The sequence below is a fragment of the Rhincodon typus genome, chromosome 39 (assembly GCF_021869965.1).
Source record: "Rhincodon typus isolate 14 chromosome 39, sRhiTyp1.1, whole genome shotgun sequence".
NCBI classification, from domain to species: Eukaryota; Metazoa; Chordata; class Chondrichthyes; order Orectolobiformes; family Rhincodontidae; genus Rhincodon; species Rhincodon typus.
Window position 1 is genome coordinate 15023042 of NC_063370.1, and position 22611 is coordinate 15045652.

General features: G+C 40.3%; 1 protein-coding gene across 2 annotated transcripts in view; it reads left to right on the forward strand.

Moving 5' to 3' along the window:
- zc3h4 (zinc finger CCCH-type containing 4) overlaps window positions 1-22611 on the forward strand; it is a 72221-nt gene that overhangs the window by 42779 nt on the left and 6831 nt on the right. For both annotated transcript variants that reach the window (XM_048618309.1, XM_048618310.1), the window contains exons 7-11: window positions 2858-2969; window positions 6142-6251; window positions 8640-8992; window positions 10841-11175; window positions 19424-19666. In XM_048618309.1, coding sequence (XP_048474266.1) covers window positions 2858-2969; window positions 6142-6251; window positions 8640-8992; window positions 10841-11175; window positions 19424-19666 — 1153 coding nt within the window. The remainder of the gene's footprint in view (window positions 1-2857; window positions 2970-6141; window positions 6252-8639; window positions 8993-10840; window positions 11176-19423; window positions 19667-22611) is intronic.

Sequence of the window (22611 nt, forward strand, 5' to 3'; positions counted from 1 at the left end):
GCAGTGATTAAGAATAGAAATGCAATCTGAATATCCCCCTCTATGTCAGAGATGCAGGTATGAATTATAACCAAAACTTCTATCCATAAATCAACACAGACTAGAAATGAAACTCCAGTTTGTTAACCATAGTTTCTGCCCAAAGTTAAGTTTTTAAAAGAATTTAAAATGTGCATACATATGTTAGTATGTTATGTAAATAGTTGCAGCTATTTGTTTCAAATTCAGTGTAATTCTATAACCATGGCTAAAGTAAAACACCACTGTGTACTTGATTTTGCCCTTCATTTTAAGTTGTTTGCATTTTGACTTGGAATAGGAAGGGTTTACAGGAATATGGGCCAAATGCTGGCAAATGGGACTAGATTAGCTTAGGATATCTGGTCAGCGTGGACGAGTCGGACTGAAGGGTCTGTTTCCATGCTCTACAGCTCTATGATTGTGACCATTAAATTATCATTGTTTGCCATGAAAACCCTTATGGTTCTGTAAAACCTTCTAAGAGATGTGCAGTGGGTAGCATCCCTCCCTCTCTCCTTTTGAGCCAGAATGACCCTTGTTCATGTCCAGTTGTAAGACTTGATTGTCACAGAGGTTTTGTGCATAAAGTGGCTACACAGGTTAAGTGCCAACCTGCGAATCCCTACAATGCATCTCAGATAGGAGATGAGAGTAGGACAGTCTTCTTGACAGTCATGCTGGAGGAGGCATTGGCATAGTGGTAACCTCACTGGATTAGTACCCTTGGCAGATGATCTGGGAACATGGGTTCATATCCTACCAAGGCAGCTGGTGGAATATAAATTCAGTTATGTATGGAGTTAAAAGTTGAATTCAATAATGTGGACCATTGTCAATTTAGCAGGTCTAGCGTTATCTGTAAAGAGGAAAAAGTATGAACGTTTTGAGTCCACTGACCCTTCTTCAGAACCGATAACAGGCAGGAAATGGTTATATTTATGTTGATGATGAAAGTAAGAGTGAGTGGATAGGTGGAGACTGAGCTCACGGAGACAGAGAAAATAAATTAGGCAAATAAAAAGATTGTTGATAATGAGACATGGAAGAAGAGAAGCTAGCTAGGCGATAATAAGGGATATGTTTAGGTGCAAATGTGTTGGCAGTGTTGAATGCAACCCATGTTATGACAAGGCCTGGGATGTGGGAAATAGGTAATAGACATGGAAGAAGATGGTCGTTCTGTAAAATTGCAGACTTGGGAATGAATCCTGAAGGCGCTCAGGTCTCCAAGCAACAGATGAGGTGTTGTTCTTAAAGTTTGTGTTGAGCCTTGCTGGAGCACTGCAGCAAGCCTGAGACAGAAATGTTGGCATGGGAACATGGTGGTGTGCTGAAGTGACAGGCAACTGAAAGCTTGGGTCATTTTTATGGACAGAACATAGGTGTTCTGCAAAGCAGTCACCCAGTCTGTGTTCCGTCTCCCTAGTGTAGAGGAGACTGCATTTGAACAGTAAATACAGTAGAGTAGATTGAGTGAAGTTCAGGTAAGTCACTGTTCAACCTGGAAGGTGTGTCTGGGGCCTTGGATAGTGAGGAGGGAGGAAGCAAATGGGCAAGTGTTGCATCATTTGTGATTGCATGGAAATGTGCTGTGTTGGGAGTGGAGCAGGAGTTGACCAGGGTGTCCTGTAGGGGACTCATCTTGGAGGGGAGGGAGATATATGTCTGTGGTGGCATACCGCTGAAGGTGATGAAAATATGGTTTATGATCCTTTGGATGAGGAGGCTGGTGGAATGGAAAGTGAGGACCAAGGACACCCAGTCATTGTTGGGGGAGGCAAGAGAAGGGGTGAGGGCAGATGTGCGGGAAATGAGTCAGGCACAGCAAGTGACCCTGTTGACCATTGTAGTGGCAAGTCCTTGGTTAAGGAAAAAGATAGACATTTCTGAGGTCCCCCGAAAGTGAGGCAATCCATCTCAATGGACCCCAGAGTTTAAAAACCAGGCGGGAAAACACACCGATGCTTCGTTGGAGACTGCACTGAGGATGTTACCCAGCATGGTAACGAAACGTCTGCAAAACAAGAAACCAGCTCGGTGAGCCAACCAACCTCAAGGTCCCCCTGTGGAAGCTGGCATCATCAGAACAGATATGGCAGCGACAAACAAAGTTATGGAGAAGCTGGTTCACTAAAGTTGCTTCGGGAAGGAAAATCTGCTGTCTTTACCTCATCAGGCCTACACTTGAATTCAAAGCACGGGAATGTGGTTGACTCTTAAGTGCCCTCTGAAATAGCCTAGTACTGAGTTGTATGAAACTGCTATGATGTCTAAAAGGAATGAAATTGGACTGACCACCTGGCATTGATCGAAGTACTGGAAATGACAACAATAAACCCAGAGCCCTCAATCCTACAAGTCCTTCTAGCTAGCATGTTGGAGATTCATGCTAAAATTGGGAGATTTGTCTCTTGGTTAGTTGAGTGACAGCCTCACATTGTCTGTAAAGTGTGATTTGGCAAATGTGACTATGTCCTCCAGTTACCATACCATCCCCAGGTTGTCACTTTTGATTGAAATTGTTCATGCTCATCCATAATGACTGAGCAACATTTGTTTAGCTTCCTATTTTTTCACCACTATGCATGTTGTGCAAAGCCATACTTCACCTTGTCTTTTAATATGATTTATTTGCAACTATGCACTGTCTGCATGACTGAAGACTTCAAAGTGTATACCAATGAATAATCCTTGTTACTTGACAAGATTCTCTAACTTTTAAACCTGACCTCAATTACCAACGTGTTTATTTTAAAAATTATTTGCCATATTTTGTTTTGCATAATTATATTCAAACGAGTATGATGAAGAAATAATACTTTTCTCATTTTTACAGGGAGACCAGTGCAATTTCAGCCATGATTTAGGCCCACCAAGAAAGCGGGAGCTCTGCAGATTTTACTACAATGGATTCTGTGCGAAAGCAGAAAATTGTTTGTACATGCACAATATCCTTCTGTATTCTGACTTTGTGGTGAGGCTAAACTGATGGTACAACTCAGCCAGGTTCTGCTAAGAGGAGTGTAAGCCATGTTGATGCAAGACCTAAGCAAAAACTACAAACCTTGATCTTGACATTATAAAGACTGTAATTTCAGTGCAATATTAAGTGCTTTCATGGAACATTTGATTCCTGGCACAGTTGATAATCTCGTTTTACCAATTATGTTTTGACAGAGTGCACAATCCCGACTGTGCTACCACCAATTCCAAATTCACTTTCTAGGAGTGAAACTTTGCACGTGCACATTTTAATGTCACCACCACACCTTAACCTTAATTTTCTAAAAACTGGTTAATGGCAATTAATACTTCCTATGCAGAGTGACTACTACAATTTTACAGGAAAACAATGTTTTCATAAAAAATATTGCAATTTTACAGGGTTTAAGCGCTTGCGTAAACTTTTTTTTATTATTCATTTGTGGGATGTGGGTATCGCTGGCTGGCCAGCATTTCTTGCCCATCCCTAGTTGCCCTCGAAAAGGTGGTGGTGAGCTGCCTTTTTGAACCGCTGCAGTCCTCCTGCTGTGGGTTGACCCATAATGCTATTAGGGAGGGAATTCCAGCATTTTGACCCAGCGACAACGGCAATATATTTCAGGATGGTGAGTGACTTGGAGGTGATGGTGTTCCCATATACCTGCTGCCCTTGTCCTTTTAGATGGAAGTGGCCATGGGTTTGGAAGGTGCTGTCTGAGGATCTTTGGTGAATTTCTATGTAAATAGCTATGGTAAGTAGAGAATGTACACGAAAATAATTATTTTGGGAGTTCACTTTTTTTAAACAATAAGGTTTAGTCTAAACTTTCATTTTATATGTAGTCTTAAATGAATTTCATGTATTTCCTTCAAGTATAGCCCTTCATTCCTGTAAACATTTTTATTTCAGCATTCAGTCACTCTTCAGACTCATCATAGTTATGTTTATTAAGATTAGACTAAATTTGTGATTCTTTCTGACTTGTTCAAACACAACCCTCCAAGCTTCATCTGACAGCCCTGTAATCATTTGGCTAACTCCAGAATCGGCCATTTGCTGAAGAGTGCCACTTTTTACATTGTTATATGGAAGCAGCAGTTGTCTTTTCTAAGCATGAAAAGCAGTCTGTATTTCACCAGTTCTGTACTTTTCAAAACTGACCATAATCTCAATTCCATACCATTCTGCCATGGCTGATATTCTATGAGCCAGCTTGAATGATTGCATTAACCCAAGATTTCCCCAACTTAGAATCATAGAGTCATACAGCGCAGCAACAGACCCTTTGGTCCAATTTATCCGTGCCGACCGTAATTCCAAACTAAACAAGTCCCACTTCCCTGCATTTGGCCCATATCACTCCAAACATTTCTTATTCGTGTACTTATCTAAATGTCTTTTAAACATTGTAACTGTACCTGCATCCACCACTTCGTCTGGAAGGTCATTCCATACACAAACCACTCTGTGTAAAAAATATTGCCCCACGTGTCATTTTTAAATCTTTTTCCTCTCACCTTAAAAATATGCCCCCTAGTCTTGAAATCTCCCACCCCAGGGAACAGACACCTGCCATTCCCCTTATCTATACCCTCACTAATTTATAAATCTCTGTAAGGTCACACCTCAACCTCCTACACTCCAATGAAGAAAGTCACAGACTATTCAGCCTCTCCTTATAACTCACACCTTCCATTCCCAGCAACATCCTAGTAAATTTCTTCTGAACTTTCTCCAGCTGAGTAATATCCTTTCTGTAGCAGGGAGACCAGAACTGGACACAGTACTCCAGAAGAGGCCTCATCAATGTCCCATACAACCTCAGCATAACACTCCAATTCCTATACTCAAAGGTCTGAGCAATGAAGGGAAGCGTGCTAAATGCCTTCTTAACCACCCACACTATATATGATGCAAACTTCAAAGAATTATGTACCTGAACCCCTACGTCTCTCTGTTTTACAACACTGCACAAAGCCCTACTTTTAATTGTATAAGTCTTGTCTTTGTTTGTTTTACCAAAATGCAATACCTTCCCATTATCCAAATTAAACTCCGTCTGCAGCTCTTCAGACCATTGGCCCAATTGTTCAAGATCTCTTTGTAATCTTATATAACCTCTGACAGTGTTTCTCACCTGTTGAACCATGTCCTATGCCACCCTCTCAGAACAGCCAATATGCAAGCTTCCTCCTGTCAAATAACTGGATAAGCCAGTGTACAGAAGAATAAGAAATAATCATGCTGTATGGACAACAATTTGTCTCCATTACGATATGTAAATAAGGATATATTATCACCATGGCAGCAGAATAATTTAACCTCCATTGCATGGCACGTTACCTTTTATAAAATCTTGGTATATCATTAGCCTGTCTGCAATTTGTGTGATGAGAGATCTACTTATGTAAATCAGTACAGGTGTATATTGAATGAAGTTAATAATGTCTCCTTTCTTTTTCTGTATACTCTTATCTGTTTTCTTCCAAGAGCCTTTTAATTGTTGAACAAGTTGCATCCTTACTGAGGTCTTTTAAAACTTTTAAGCTTGGTGTTTGCTTGTCAGTATTACTCAATTTACTTCTCTTCTGCTATTTCCAACCTTGATGCTCCGCACATTGGGTGTTGGTTGTTCAATTCAGTGCCACATTACAGTAATACAAGGATACAGCATAACATCCAAAAGTCTTGATCTGACTCCAGAGTGGTGAGTTGTGAGGTCACTTCCGGTTGATTATCTGATAGAGGTCAGGTTTAGCATCATACAAAATACATCTCCTCTGAGCTATCCAATAAAGTCTGAAAGTTCCTGAGGATCCTAGAACTTTCTACATATTCCATAAACTTAAGAAGATATTTTTTCTGCCTAATTTGTGCTTCTCTGGAAATTTTTAATGTTTACTGTTGGCAAGCGTTTATGCGTATATGAACAAAGCTAACCCTAACCGCCTACAGTTTAGAAAGTAGTTTGGTAGTTATGGAATTAACAGAATCAATTCTTCTGAGTGGTCGTTGACTTGTAAGTTATTGATCTGTTTGAAAAATGTAAAAGTAATTGATGAAATTTTTGTTGAGTTTCTATTGTTAAAAAAATCTGTTGCCTTTTCAAGAAAGTCATTGTCCTTAATATGCCTCACATGAATTCCCTTGTAAGTTCTTTCATACAACTGGAAATTGTTACCAAGGTGATGAGTGTAAATTTTCCCACAGACATCTAACTGAAGAAACCAGGGAGCTGCTGGACAAGGTAAAGCAAATTACAGATTTTCTTTCCCAGTTTTCTGCCTTTTTGTTAGCAGTCACTATCAGCAGGATGTAGTTGCATCTAGTTGGTGGTAGCCTTTTGGCACCTCGCTTTAGTCATTTCAGTTGTGATCCTAGAACTTGTTTACAGATTATTTTATCATTGGGCTGGAGGAGGTATGTTTGAATGTAATCATGTTCTCTCAAGTATTTGTATGTGAGCAGTTTTCAGCAGGTGGTTACTGGATAATTTTGGACAGAAGGAATCCTGGCTGATTTGTGAGATCATTATGACCGCCTAAATCAGCTCACATCACAGGCCGTAGATTGAACCAGGGAATGTCAAATCTGCATTTGACAGCATGAATCACTACAGTAATTATTTCCCTTCAGTTCTTTTGGGAGCACTGAAACTGATAGACTTGAAACTGTTCATTTCAGTGAATATAATTCTCGTATCATTGGCAGCCTAAATTACAACCTTCATGCAGGGAAATTGCTTGTCTTCGAAATAAGTTGCATTAAAGCCATTCCAGTCCATGATTTTGGAGCTTCTTACATTGTGTTATTGCCTTTCTTACACATTCACAGTTTGAGAGTTTAATTTTATGCTATCAGAGCAGAGCAAAAAAAGAAGTCATTTATTCTGGTGATTCTGGAAAATTTGTCTGTTGAGGTGGCTCTCCTGACATGCAGTGCAGCTGTGCAGCCTCATTTAATTCATGTTCTGCCACTGAAGTTGACCTTCATTACCAGGAGTCAATAAAAGGTAACTTTACAAATCCCCAGAGGTTCATATCTGTAGATTAAATGATGGTCTTCCACTGTGCATAAGTTAGTTCTTTCCATTTGTTAGCAAAGTCCTGGTGTTGGCTGCACTCTTGGGAGTGTTGAACAGTGTTTACAAGTCTTTGCGAACAGTTAAAATTAAAAAGGTAATCAAAGAAAGGGTAGAGCTGTTTATGGACCAGAAAGGTGATCTTGCGAAGGCAGAAAGGATGGCTAAGGTATGAAATGAGTAATTTCCAGATATCTGGATTAGTGAAGATGTAGTTGCCAGAAGGTGGTAGGAGGTACATTGGATATCATAAAATTCAAGAGAATGTAAAGAGAATTGTAGTGTAGTTGTAATGCCACTGAAATAGTTATTCAGAGACCCAGGTTCTGGGGACATGGATTCAGATTCCACCATGGCATTAAAAAAGCTAATCTAATTGTGTAAATATACATGTCCTTTATATACCTAATGTCCTTTCGGGAAGGACATATGTGGTCCTTACCTGGTTTGGCCTACATGTAACTCTAAACCTGCAACAACATAGCTGACTCTCAACTGCCATCTGAAATGGCCTAACAAGCCTCTTAGTTCAAGGGCAATTAGGGATGAACCAGCAAACGGAGCCACATAACCTGAATGGATTTGCAAAAAAACTGCAATATATAAAATGTCTCCAGATGGGATGCAAACTGAAAGAAAGTAAGGGTGTGAAATTGCAGAGCCTCTGGTGCAAAGTTTGCAATGAGATTCGGAAATTTAGTGAACAATAGGAGGATTGTAATAGGTTACGGAAGAACATAGATTGGTAAAATTTAATGTGGAGAAATGTGAAGTGCTGCATTCTGGTAGAATGAATGAGGAAAGGCAATATGAACCAAATGGTACAACTTTATAGCAGGTCAAAAACGGAGACACCTGGTCTGTATGTACACAATCTTTGAAGGCATAAAACAAGCAAAGAAGGCTGTAATTAAAGTGCATGGGATCCTTTATTAATAGAAGCAAAGAGGACAAGAGCGGGAAGCTGTGCTAAATCTTTTCAAAGCACTCATTCGGCCTCAGCTGTGATATTGTTTATTTCTGGTCATCACACTTTATGAAGAGGGTTAAGACTTTGCTTAGTGTACAGAAGAGATTTACTAGCATAGACTATGAATGAGGGACTTTAGTTATGTAGAGAACCTGGAAAATTGAGGGTTGTGCTCCTGAGAGCAGAGAAGGTTAAGACGGGGTTTAATAAAGGTGTTCAAAATCATGAGTTGTTTTGATAGAACAAATAAATAGAAACTGTTTTCAGAGCCAGAGTGATTAATAATTAGGACATCAATTGAAAATGATTGGCAACAAGAACTATATGCAACATGAACATGTTTACACAGCAATTTGTTATGATTTGAAATGCATTGCCTGAAAGTGAGGTGGAACTTTCCAAAGGAAATTTAATTTGATAGATGGAAAATTCCAGGGCTATGAAGAAAGAGCAGGGACATCGGACTAACTCACTAGTTCTACCAAAGAACCAGCACAGGCATGACGGGCCTCTCTCTGTGTCGTATCATTTAATGATTCTATGAACTGGTCATTAAATTATTAATTTTTCATCTTTCCAATCAGATGCTAGCCAGTGAGGCAGAAGCTGGGGCAGAGGATGAGAAGGAAGTGGAAGAACTGAAAAAACAAGGAATCACTCCCTTACCTAAGCCGCCACCTGGAGTTGGATTGTTACCCACACCACCTCGGCCTCCAATGCCACCTCCTTCGAACATGCCTAATGCTCCTCGGCCTCCCATGATGGGACCACCTCCACCACCTGGTCCCCCACCACCTGGTCCCCCACCAATAGGTCCTCCACCTCCAGGCCCTCCACCCCCTGGACCACCATGTCTTCCAGGCCAAAAGAAGATCCCCTCGCTCTTTGAAATTGTTGTTCAACCCACTCCACACCTGGCACATAAAATGGGAATGAGGTAAATATTTTATGCCATATTCTTAAATTTTGACACAAGTCTATTTAACTTTCCTAGATGGTTGGTTTCCAATGCAGAGTAACATCAACAGTGCAGTTCGATTCTTGTACCAGCTGAGGTCACCAGGAACGTCTAGCTTTCTCAGCCTCTCCTTTGCCTGAGGCATGATGACGCTCAGGTTAAACTTGCCACCAGTTGTGTCTCTCTAATGAGACAGCAGACTACGGTCCTCTGGGACTATGGCAGCTTTCACATAGCATATATACTTGAGTAACGGTTGATATCTCATCTAAAAATGAATCCTGACTTTTAGACAAAAAAAATCATTAAACTTTCAAATACTTCATGTATATGTTGACCCACAACATTTAGCTCTATTTACTTGCTGTCCGCTGGCCATTGATGTCAAATGTGTCCTGGTGCCAATCTACTCAATAGATTCATAGTGTGCCACAACATCAAAAGTGGTAGTTCAGTTTCTCATGTCTGCACATGTGAACTCGTGATGTCAAGGCTACTATCTCACTTTGATCCTGTCAATCTGACCCTGTAATAGGAACATGGTATCAAGAAGGAACGGTAGATGCACAGGTGTGTTCAAACTTTGTCGTTGAGTTGGCAAAGCAGGCAATAATTGTTCATCAGCTATAAACACAGAACAAAATATATCATAAAATATATTAAAAATATTCTATATAAATAGAAAATGTTTAAAAAGCTAGAGAATTCAGAGTATTGGAGAACATTGCATACAGGAGGAATCTCAACTTTGACAGAAGCCATAGAATAAATACACAACAGGGGAAATTTGGAAGATGAAATCACAAAATAACTCAGTAAAAATAACCAGAATGGACTCTCAGTTTCTCATGTAAAAGTTGACCCCCTTGTTTTTGACTAAAAATCTAGTCTTAGAAGCTCACCACTTATGAGTATATATAGTACTAACTTTGTTGGTTGACCATTACATCCGCTTATACTTAAAAACTAATGTTTACAGTTGCTCCAAATGCAAATATTTTGTATAGAACTTTACAATGTGACTTTACCACATTTTGGTCTACTGTGAACTTGTTGTTTCCATCCATGAACTTAAGGTGCAAGGGAGTTCACATAACACACAAAAATATGCACACATAATCCTGGATGAGATCAACCATTACTTAAGTATATATGGTATTTGAAAGCTACCATAGTCCCAGATGACCATAGACTCTTGTGTCATTCAAGAGAGGTGGTGCGATTATCCTGAAGGTCATCCATCCTCAGCAGAGAGGAATAGTATGCTGTCAGAGTAGCCAGTTCCTTGTTTAGTGAACATTAAAAATTGTAATGAGTTGACATTTGCTGAGGATAAAAGCGAGTGAATCAAAGGACTTTCTTCACCCAAACATGCCTTCAGGTGGATGTTTCTGATATCACAAGGGAAAGTTCATTGGAAGTATTTGATGCTGAAATTTTTGTTTCTGATTACCTGCCATTTCAGTCCTTTCACCTCTGTGTGGAGCTGCTCAGATGCAATAGCTGTGCAAGTGTCTTCATATTAAATTAAAACAGTTAGAATCCAGTTAGGATTTGAAATTAAGGCAGAGTTGCTGTAGTAAGCAAAAACAAATTCCTGGACAAACTCAACAGGTCTAGCAACACATGCAGAGAAAAAGCAAAGTTAACATTTTAAGTCCAGTGACTGACCCTTTTTCAGAACTCAGAGTTGCTGTAACGTTTGGTTTAATGCAAAAAGAATGCAATTGTCCTCAAAGGATAATGTTGTAAAACAATGGCAATTACAATCAAAAGCTAAGCATAAGTTTTAGAATAAAATTTATTTTGTGTTCTTTTTCCACATAGGCCACGGTTCCCACCACCGCCCCCTGGATTCCCAGGGCCTCCAGGACCTCCCGGGCCACCAGGACCACCCATGGGTCCAGGACCTGCTCCAGGTATGGGACCAGGTCCCATGCCTGGCCCAATTCCTGGACCTATGCCAGGCTCTGGCCCAGAGGAGATGTCATTAGGCCCTGGAATGAATCCAGGACCACCAGTAGGATCAGGCCCTCCAATAGCACCGTTCATGCAAGGAGATCCAGGAATGATGCCTCCTGCCCCTTCTGATCCCAATTTCTATGATAACTACTATCAACAGCAGGGAGTGCAGATGGACCTTGGTCAAGATGGAGAGGAAGGTAGGACACAGGTTATGAACCTTGCCTTTTCCAGTCCAGGACATTGATGAATTTGAGCAAATATCCATTTTTGTAGCACTGAAAGAAAACAACAGTTGCAACAGAAAAGTATATTTACCTTAAAATTTGGAGATTTGTTGCTTGAATATCGAGCTATAAATTAGTTTGTAGGAAATGCATTTTTGACATTCATGAAGCTAACATAAAAATCTAATAATATGCAATTAAAATGTGAAGATGTCATCTTCAAAACGTTTTCAAATGATATATTTAGCAGGTGAAATTCATTGTTTTTTTTGAATGCATGGTTTTTAATTAGATGTCTCTTTTTATTTTAAATGAAGTCATGAGATATTGTTTACCTTTGAAGGGGTCAGGCCCATCCAAATTAGGTACCACAAAAATCATACGTAGAGAGCAGTGCCAAAACTCTGCATGCTTAATTGCTTAATATGCTGTAATTCAGGTAATACAGATACTAAAAGATTCTGAATGTGCTGAATTTTCTAACCTGGCATGAGTGCTGATGAACGGTGCACATGATTGACTACCAGAAGGGAAAGGAGTAAAAGTAGACCCTTTTCTCATTCATTCAAAGGATGAGGGTGCTGCTGGCTAACCCAGTATTTATTGCCCATTCCTTTTTGCCCAGAGGGCAATTAAGGGTCAACCACATTGCTGTGGGTCTGGAATCACATTTAGGCCAGGCCAGGCCAGACCAGGGCAGTTTCCTTTCCTAAAAGACATTAGTGAACCAGCATCTACAATGGATTCATGGTCATTATTAGACTCTTAGTTCCAGATTTTTATTGAAATCAAATTCTCGCATTTGCCATGGCAGGATTCAAACCCGAGTCCCCAGAACATTTCCTGGTCTCTGGATTAACAGTCCAGCAATAATACCACCAGGCCATCGCATTCCTGGTCCGTTAAGCCTCCTATTTATTACAATTGTTGGCTACAACTTCATTTTCCCATCCGTTTCCAATATCCCTTGATTGTGAGAGACCAAAAATCTGTCAATCTCAATCTTATCCATAGTCGACATCAACAAGGAGCATTCACAAAGCTTTGGTAGAGAAGTCTTTTGAGAGAAGTAATTTGCTCTCATCTTAGCCCTAAATGACTGATGCCTTATCCTGAAACTATGCTATCATGTTCTAGATTCCTCAGCTAGGGAGAACTAGCCTTTCAGTGTCTACCCTGTCAAGCTCCTTCAGAATCTTCTATATTTTAACAAGCTGGCGTCTCATTCTGAAAAACACCAAACAATATAGGACTAATTTGCTCAAACTCTCATTGTAGGTCAACCCTCTCATGCCAGGGACCAATCTAGTGAATATTTACAGTACCAGCTCCAATGGAAGTATATCATTACTTAAATATGAGAGCAAAAATGTGCACAGTACTCCAGACATGGTTTGTTAAAACCCTGTAATTCCTTTGCAAAAAGTATTGCTATGAAGTATGAAAGAGGCTTGCCAGGGCAAACAGGAGCAGATATTCCAAAATGCAGCATTCACACACTGTAGTGTGCTGTTGAGATCATGTTGCATTGGAACAGTGCAGAATTTATTCTCTGTCAAAAATTATCAGGACAAGTTTATTGAAGAATAAGCAGATTCTCTAAAGTGGAACAGAATGGAAATTGTTTTTAAGTATGTCTGGAACACAGCCCAAGGCGCTTCCATTTGAAATAAATTGGATGAGTTGATTAACCTTTAGCTATCTAATATTCATTTGTAAATATAGATTTACAAAAATATATTGTGTTAACATTGCCTGTATGGTGCAGAATAATGTAGAAATTTCACCTTCCAAAGCAAGTTATAGCATAATATCTCAATATTGAATGTATTTTGAATTATTAATAACATAATAAAAAAAGGGTTGAGCAGCTTTATTGCCCTCTACCGTTACAATACTGAAAGTGATATGTTTTGTTAAGGTACAGGTGTAAAGTACCTCACCAAATGTGATCCTGTGCAGCAAATATTAGGAGGCTGTTGAAATCTGGGAAGCTTAGAAATCTTGCCAACATGCACAAGCTTATTGTCCACTGTTGGTGCTGGATAGCAGGCAGAATGTTTGTCCACCTAATAAAGTGGTCAGGAGCAGGTGCAAGAAGAGACTAGTACTCCTGTCTCTCCATTAGGATCAGTAAAGGGTAAAGAACAGCAATAACTTGTGAAATCTGTTCAGGTCAACTTCCATGACCAGAATGTTCTCTGTAGAAAGCAACAGTTGCTGGTTTTGCTGCTGTGAAATTAGTTTGACCAATTGAAACAAGTCTGTGTGGGAATATTTGAGCAAAAGTGATCATTGTATCATAATGTTTAGATTAAATTAATAAGGAACAATGTAATGCAAGGCTTCTATATTGGAAGGCTAATTTCAATGTGATAAAAAGGATCTATCCAGGAAAAGGAGGAAATGCTTCAGTTATAAGCTAAGTACAATCCAACAAGGGCAAAAGATAAGGGAACCAAACCAATAAAAAGGGAAGGTGTATGATGCCTGTCATGTGAATTATTCAGCTGAGAATCGGGTCAAGACCATAAGATATAGGGGCAGAAATTAGGCCATTCAGCCCATCGAATCTGCTCCACCATTCAGTATGGCTGATAAGTTTTTCAATCCTGTAACTGCTTTCTCCCTGTAACCCTTGATCCCCTTAACAATCAAGAACCTATCTATCTCCGTCTTAAATATACTCAATGACCTGGCCTCCACAGCCTTCTGTGGCAGTGAATTCCATAGATTCACCACTCTCTGGCTGAAGAAGTTTCTCCTTATCTCTGTTCTAAAAGGTCTTCCCTTTACTCTAAGGCTGTGCCCTGATGTCGTAGTCTCTCCTACCAATGGAAACATCTTCCCAACATCCACTCTGTCTAGGCCATTCAACTCAAATACTGGGTTGAGAGAGGAACTGAAGAGGAAAATAGGACTGGCAAAGAGAGAATATGAAAGTAGAATGGTAGGCAGCATAAAAGGGAATTTAAAAATCTTCAACCAACAGCTAGTAAAAGGTGAAGTGGATCCTATTCGGCGTAAAGAATGTGATATTTGCTTGGAGAGCAGGGCAAGATCATAATACGTTTTAAATTATTTGTATTGGTGTTTACTAAGGAAGAAGAATCTGACAAAATAACGATAGACCTGGAGATGGTAGAGGTAAAGTGTATGGTACAATTTGAAAGGGAAAAGGTACTGGAAAAGCTGGATCTGCTTTGCGTAGATAAAAACACCTGGTCCAAATGACTTGCATTCCAGGTTACTGAAGTAAGTGCAGAAGGGAATAATTTGACTTAATTATTCAAGCTTCCCTAGATAAGGGGTTGTGCCAGAGGGTTGGTTCGCACACCTTTGAATAATAAAGGTGTAAGCATGGTACTAGCACCTTGAGGCCAGTTAGTCTAACATCTGTGGTGGCTAAGGTTTTAGAATCCATAGATAGGGGAAACATCACCAGATACTTTAAGAGGTTTGAGTTAATGCCGGAGAAACCACACCAAGTTACAAAAGGCAGATTGTGCTTGACTAATCTAAGTTTTCAGGAAGTAACAGAAAAAGTTTACAAAGGGAATGTGGTAGGTATGGCCTGTATGGATTTGTACCACATAAAAGGCTTATTAACAGAATTGAGACTTTTGGAATAGAATGGCAATGTGCAGTTGGATAAAAAAAATTGGCTTAATGGAAGAGTGGCAAATAATGAGAATGATACAAATATACCGGAATATAGATAAATCAGCGGAATGGGCAGAGATGGCTGAGGTGATGCATTTTGGCAGAAGAGATGGAGGGTGGGGGAGAAAAAAAGTGTTTTGGTGGTGGGGGCATAGTGAGTGGACAGTGCATATGTATGGAAATTTAAAGGTAGCAGGTCATCCTGCACAGAGTCATACAGCGGAGAAAGGCCCTTTGGCCCTTTGAGTCTGCACTGACATTTACTATTTGCACTAAATTTGCACTAATCTCAAAATCCTGCACTTGTCTCATATTCTTGAATGTTATGTTTCAAGTGCTCATCCAAATATTTTTTATAAAGTTCCTGGCCTCCACTATCTTCCCAGGCAGTCAATTTCAGATTTCCACCACTCTGAGTGAAAGAGTTTTTTTACTCAAATCCCCTCTGAATCTCCTGCCTCTTAGCATAAAACTTATTATTGATCCCTCAACCAAGGGAGACTGCTGCTCTCTACTCATCCTATCCATACCCCTCATAATCTTATACACCTCAATCATGTCCTCCCAACAGCCTTCTCTCTTTAAAGGAAACAATCCAAGCCTATCTAGTCTCTCCTTTTAGTTCAATTGCTCCATTGCTATCAAAGACTAAAGACCCCATACTGACAGTAAACAGGCCTAATGTTATGTACAGAATCCCATGCAGCGAGTGTGTTGGACATTACATTGGACAAACGGGGAGGAACCTGACGACCAGGATACATGAACACCAGCTGGCAGTAAAAAGACACGACCAATATTCACCTGTCTCGATACACACAGACAGTGAAGGCCAAAGTGACTATACTGCGACAAGCGAACAACAGACATGCAAGGGAATTTCTGGAAGCCTGATTGTCAGCATGGGACTCCATTAACAAATATGTAGAAATAGGCCCCGTGTACAGACTACTGCTGAATAACAGAACTGGAAGTGACAAGACCCACCACACCAGAGGATCATATAAATTCGGAACAGAGCAGAACACCAAAATTTTGATTAGAGGTTGCACTGATGATGTTGCCTAGAATGGTAAGGAAACGTCTGTACACAATATGGAACAACCAGCTCGGTGAGCAAATGAACAACTGCATCAATTGCTGCATCCCAGGCAGCATCCTCGTGAACCTCCTCTGTACCCCCTCTGGTGCTGTCACATCTTTTTTGTAGTGAAATGACCAGAACTGCACACAGTACTCCAGCTGTGGCCTAACCAATGGTCTGTACAACTTCAGCATTACCACTTTGCTCTTACACGCTATGCCACGACTGATGAAACCAAGGTCCCATATGCCTCTTTAACTATCCTTTTCGTGTGCTGTACTGACTTCAGGGATTTGTGAATAATTATCTCAAGATCCCTTTGTTCTTCTAAGCTACCCAGTGTCCTGCCATTCATTAAATGCTCCCAAATCTTGTTTCTTCTTCCAAAGGGTTACCATCAGGGTTAAATACCATCTGCTATTTCACTGCCCATCTGACCACTCATTTGTATCTTCCAGTAACCTACAACCATCTTCTTCGCTATTAACCACCCTACCAGTGTTGGTGTTATCTGTAAATTTAACATTCCTGCAACATTTTGACCTATATCATTCATGTATATAATAAACAATAAGGGTCCCAGTACTGATCTTTGGCCTCCATTCACTCACAATCTTCTACCACTACCCTTTGCGTCCTATTACTAAGCGGGTTTCTGATCCACGTTGCTAAGTTTCCTTGAATTCCAAGTGCTTTAACCTTTTCAGTCAGTCTCCCATGCAGTACCTTGCTAAAATTCATATAAGCTGCATCATCCAAACTTCCCTCATCCACATATTTGATCATATTTTCGAAAAATTGTAACAAATTTGTTAGGCATAACCTCCCTCTGACAAAGCCATGCTGACTGTCTGTAATTAACCCTGACCACCCCTAATTAACCCATGATTTTCCAAGTGGATATTTGTTCTCTCTTTCAGAATTTTAATTATAATTTCCCTGCATGGTCAGTAAACCAGATGGAATCCAATGCTTCTTAGGTAGATGCATTGAGCAGAAAATCAGGGATGTTATGCCTAACTCACATAAAATGCTGGTTCTGCCTCAGCTAGAGTAGTGCATCCATTTCTGCTCACCACTCTAGGAAAGACGTGAAAGTCCTTGAGAAAATGCAGAGGATATTTCCAGACTGGTTTCAGCAATAGGGTCTATTAGTTGCAAGGTTAGTTTAATAAAGCTGTGGTTCCCTTGGAGCAAAGGAGATTGAGGAGTGATTTGGCAAAGGTCTACTCAATTATGATAGGTTTAGATAAAGTAGATGAGGAAAATCCCTTTCTATTAAATGATAGTCTGAGGTTTAGGGGACACAGATTTAAGATTTTAGGCAAGAGTTATAGGGGGAATGCGAGGAAGAGCTTTTGTATGCAGCAAGTGGCCATGACCTGGAACTTAATAGCTACAATAATTTCAAAAGGGAATTGGATGGGCATTTTACAGGGGCTGAACTGGGAAATGGGATTGATGGGATCCGGTATGGACTTGATGGGGTAAATGGCCTTCTTCTGCGCCTCCAGAATGAAAAGAAGTGATTAACAATACGGAATTATGTATAGCATTCTTTATGTCTGTCCAGTTCTACAGATACATAATATTTGGTGATTTCCTCTTTTGCAGCCAGTTGATATTTCAGCTAAAGCAATGTATTTGCACACTGGCAGAGAACATTGGCATTTTGGATTCCATTCTATATTCTCATGTTGAGTTACCATCTGACCTCTTTTTGCCATTGTTTCAATGGCAGAACACACTGAAGAGGCAATGTAACATAAGAACTAGGAGCAGGAGTAGGCCATCTGGCCCCTTGAGCCTGCCCCGCCATTTAATAAGATCATGGCTGATCTTTTTGAGACTCAGCTCCACTTACCTGCCCACTCACCATAACCCTTAAGTTCTTTACTGTTCAAAAATTTATCTAGCCTTGCCTTAAAAACATTCAGCGAGGTAGCTTCAACCGCTTCACTGGGCAGGGAATTCCACATATTTACAACCCTTTGGGTGAAGAAGTTCCTCCTGACCTCAGTCCTACATCTGCTTCCCTTTATTTTGAGGCGATGCCCTCTAGTCCTAGTTTCACCTGCTAGTGGAAACAACCTCCCTGCCTCCACCTTATCTATTCCCTTCATAATCTTATATGTTTCTGTAAGATCTCCCCTCATTTCTTCTGAATTCCAATGAGTATAATCCTAGTCTACTCAATCTCTCCTCATAATCCAACCCTCTCAACTCAGGAATCAACCGAGTGAATCTCCTCTGCACCCCTTCCAGTGCTAGTATATCTCTTCTCAAGTAAGGAGACCAAAACTGCACACACTACTCCAGGTGTGGCCTCCAGCATAGCCTCCCTGTTTTTAAACTCCATCCCTCTAGCAATGGCAGACAAAATTCCATTTACCTTTTTAATTACCTGCTGCACCTGCAATCGTACTTTTAACGATTCATGCACAACGACACCCAAGTCCCTCTGCACAGCAGTGTGCTGCAATTTTTTACCATTTAAAACATAATCCATTTTGCTGTTATTCCTACCAAAATGGATGACCTCACACTTATCAACATTGTACTCCATCTGCCAGATCTTTGACCACTCACTTAGACAATCTATATCCCTCTGCAGACTTTCAGTGTCTTCTGCACACTTTGCTCTACCACTCACCTTAGTGTCATCTGCAAATTTTGACACACCACACTTAGTCCCCAACTCCAAATCATCTATATAAATTGTAAACAATTGTGGTCCCAACACTGATCCCTGAGGCACACCACTAGCCACTGACCGCCAACCAGAGAAACACCCATTTACCCCTACTCTTTGCTTTCTACTGGTCAACCAATCCTCTATCCATGCCAATACATTACCTGTAATACCGTGCAACTTTATCTTATGTAGCAGCCTTTGGTGTGGCACCTTGTCAAATGCCTTCTGGAAATCCAGATACACCACATCCACAGGTTCCCCATTGTCCACTATGCAAGTAATGTCCTCAAAGAATTTCATCAAATTAGTTAACCATGACCTACCCTTCATGAACCCATGCTGGGTGTTCCCAATGGGACAATTTATATCCAGCAGTGTCCCAGCAGATGGTCAAAGAGCACTTTTGAACAAGCAAAATGTATTTTCATCTTCTTTTGCAGCAGCCAAATTGCAGGTAAAGAGAAAATGGAGGAGTCTGTACCTTCACAAGTAATGCATCAGAATAATTTTCACCTATTTGCCAAGTGATTTCTACATCTGCCTACCCTAGCCACAACTATAAACAATATGGAACAATCATTGTCCTTTTTTACTCTGTGAAGAGGGTGTCAATTCCAAACAATTACTCTCTTGAACTGTATAAAACAAGTACCCAAAAAAAAACTACTTCTTGTTGAAACAAGAAAAGATTGTGATAGGTTTGTGAGAATAATCAACCAATTCAACAGAAAACTACCTTATCTCTCTTTGTTCACTCTTCCTGTTCATATCTCTGCCAGGTGCTTTTGAAGAGATGGACGAAGGAGATGGCCAGCCAGTTCTGCTGCCAGATATTGAGGAAATGGAAGCTGAGGAGAATGGAGGTGATTCATCCGGTCAGAAAACCAATGTAAATATTCCTGACTTTCTTCCTGCGGCCCAACGAGCACTTTTCCTCCGCATCCAACAAAAGCAACAGGAGGAAGAGGAGAAGGCAAAGAGGAGAGCAGAGAGCAGCCAACAGGAGAAAGAAAATGAGGAAGGTGCATATTATTTTTATATTCTGATTAGGCATTGTAAAATAACTGTCTTTATTAAATATCTCAGTGCAGCCATCTAGAAACAAGTAAGCAGATGTTTTCCAGTTATTTTTAAATGGTGTGTAATTGCTATCGACAGTATTTGAAAATTTGTTGCAAATCTGAAAAAGTTGCATCCACTGTATTAAAATATGTTAGTCAAAAGAATTAGTAGCAAGAGAAGGGCATTCAATCCTCAGTTGATAAAATTATTGTTGATCCGATTGTGTTCTGAGCTGCAACTTCCTGTCTGCTCCCTTTATAACACTTGACTACAGTGTCAATTTATCTAACTCAACCTTGAATACATTCAATGACCCAGCTTTCATTACTCCTTGGGGAAGAGAATTTCACAAATAAACAACCTTCTACAAGAAAAGCATTTATCCTCGTCTCCATTTTAAATTGGAGCCCCGAATCTTTGTCCCATCATTCTAGACAGCTCCACAAGAGGAACATCTTTTCAGAATCATTGTCCAACAACCTTTGGATTTTTTTGTTTCAATAACATCATCTCTTAACTCCAATGGATATGGGACCAAACTGCTCAACCTTTCCTCAGAAGCTAACCTCTTCATCCCCAGGAGCCTGCTGAGTTAATTATTTTCTGAATTGCATCTGATGCAGTTCTATCATAATTTTTAAATACACAGCATTGTATATGTGGTTTCCTTAAGGCTGTGTACAGTTGTAGCAGTACTTGTTTACTTTTGTGCTCAATTCCCCTTGCAGTAAATGACAACATTCCATTTGCCTTCCACTGTACCCACATACCAACATTTTTGTGACTCATACCAGGACACCTGGATCCCTCGAGACTGTATAATTCTGCTGTCTTTCCATTCAAATAGTATACTGCTTTCCTATTCTCCCTGCCGAAGTGACCAAGTTTACATTTTTCCACATGTACTCTGTCAGTTTTTTCTCCTTTCATTTAACCAATCTTTGTCCCTTCTAGGTTTTTTTTAATGTGCTCGTGACAACCTACTTTTCCACCTACCTTTGTTTGGAAATTTAGTTACCATATATTCGGTCTTGTCATCCAAGTTATTGACTTAGCTTGTAGCTAGTTGAGGCCCAGGACAAATCCATTTGCACTCCATTAGTTACAAATTGCCTTCTCAAAAATGACCCAGCCTACACTATGTTTCCTGTTAATCAATCAATCAATCAATCAATACTCAATCTATGCAACCTCCTACACTATGAACTTGCTTTTGTGTAGTACCCTTGGATGAGGTACTTTATTAAATTACCTTTTGGAAATTCAAGTTTATCACATTTACAGGTTTCCTTTGTCCGGCTTGCTTATTACTTCAAACTTGTCAAGAACGATTTCCTTTTCACAAAGCCATGTTGATTCTGCTAGATTGAATTATGATTTTCTAAATGTTGGACCCTGAAAACTCCTTAATAATGGATTGCATTGTTTTTCTATGATAAATGATAGGCTGACTGGCCTATAGTTGGTTTTCTGCTTTCCATGTGCCTTCTTTCTTGGAGATGTTGGGTTTGTAATTTTTGTATCTACTGGAACTTTTAGAAGCTTGCAAGCAACGCATCCACTGTTTCTGCAGCCACTTCTTATAAGACAGTCAGATGCTGGCCATCTAGTCCAGGAAACCTGTCAATCCGCAAGTTTTTGCACTACTTTTTCCCTCATAATTTTGATGAATTTAAATATCTCCATTCTTTTCACTCAGTCAAAAACATCGAACAATAAACTTAATTCATTGGGATTGAATTTCACATCAGCAGCCAAAGGCTTAAGTTTGAGAGTATTGATGGTCCTTACCGTGCTTTAAGGTTTGATAATGGGTTGTAGTAGACATTTGCAAGGAGACTTGTTTCCCCCAACCTGCATGAATTGACACCGCTAAGCCTATGTTTTTAAATGGAGAATACAATTAGGCTAGTTTGAGGTTGAATGGAGTGGGGGGTGGTGTGGGGTCATGTACAAAGTTAGCAGGCGGAGAGTGAAGGATCAGGCAATGGGATTGAAGGGCACACTAAGCATTTTCAACTCTCCCCCAAACTGCATTCCCACCTACCCCGTTGTTAAACAGTTCTCGCAGCCCCCAAATAGACTGGGGAAGTAGATTATAGAATAGAATCGTATAGATCATAGAATCCCTACAGTGTGGAAACGGCCCTTCGGCCCAGCAAGTCCAAACCGACCCTCAGAGCATCCCGCCTAGACCCATCCACCTGATCTACACATCCCTGAACACTATGGGGCAATTTAGCATGGCCGATCCACCTAACCTGCACATCTTTGGACTGTGGGAGGAAACCGGAGCACCCGGAGGAAACCCACGCAGACACGCGGAGAACGTGCAAACTCCACACAGGCTGAGGGTGGAAGTGAACCTGGGTCCCTGGCACTGTGAGGCAGCAGTGCTAACCACTGAGCCACCGTGCTGCCCTGCTGCATTAAAGTAAGACTCTCAATGTCACTTCCAGTTCTTCAGCAAATATTTGCAACTCCCTGCCACACCAGGTCAGAACTTCCAGAGTACATCAACAATCTTTCCACTCCATCAAATCTTTCCGGATCTGATCATCCCCAGTAAGTTGCTCCTTGGTGAATTCCCTTTTTCTAAATTTTAAAGAGTTTTCTTCCCCATTTTGAACAGAAACTGACTCCTTACAAACATCCAAGTTGGTCTTTTTACGCAGTTTTCTTCTGCTTCACCACAGCAACAAACTTTGTTCATCTGTGTTTTCTTAAGAGACGCTAAAAATTGCAATAGTCAATAGAGATCTCAATAGTTTGTTTGACTTTCTATCCTCATGGAAACCAGAGATCACTTGGGCACTTCTTTGAAATGAGATGTGTATCAGGAATTCACAATCCCTCCCTCCTTTCATTCTCAAATCTTGTGTTTTGCTTCAAATTGAAGGGATAT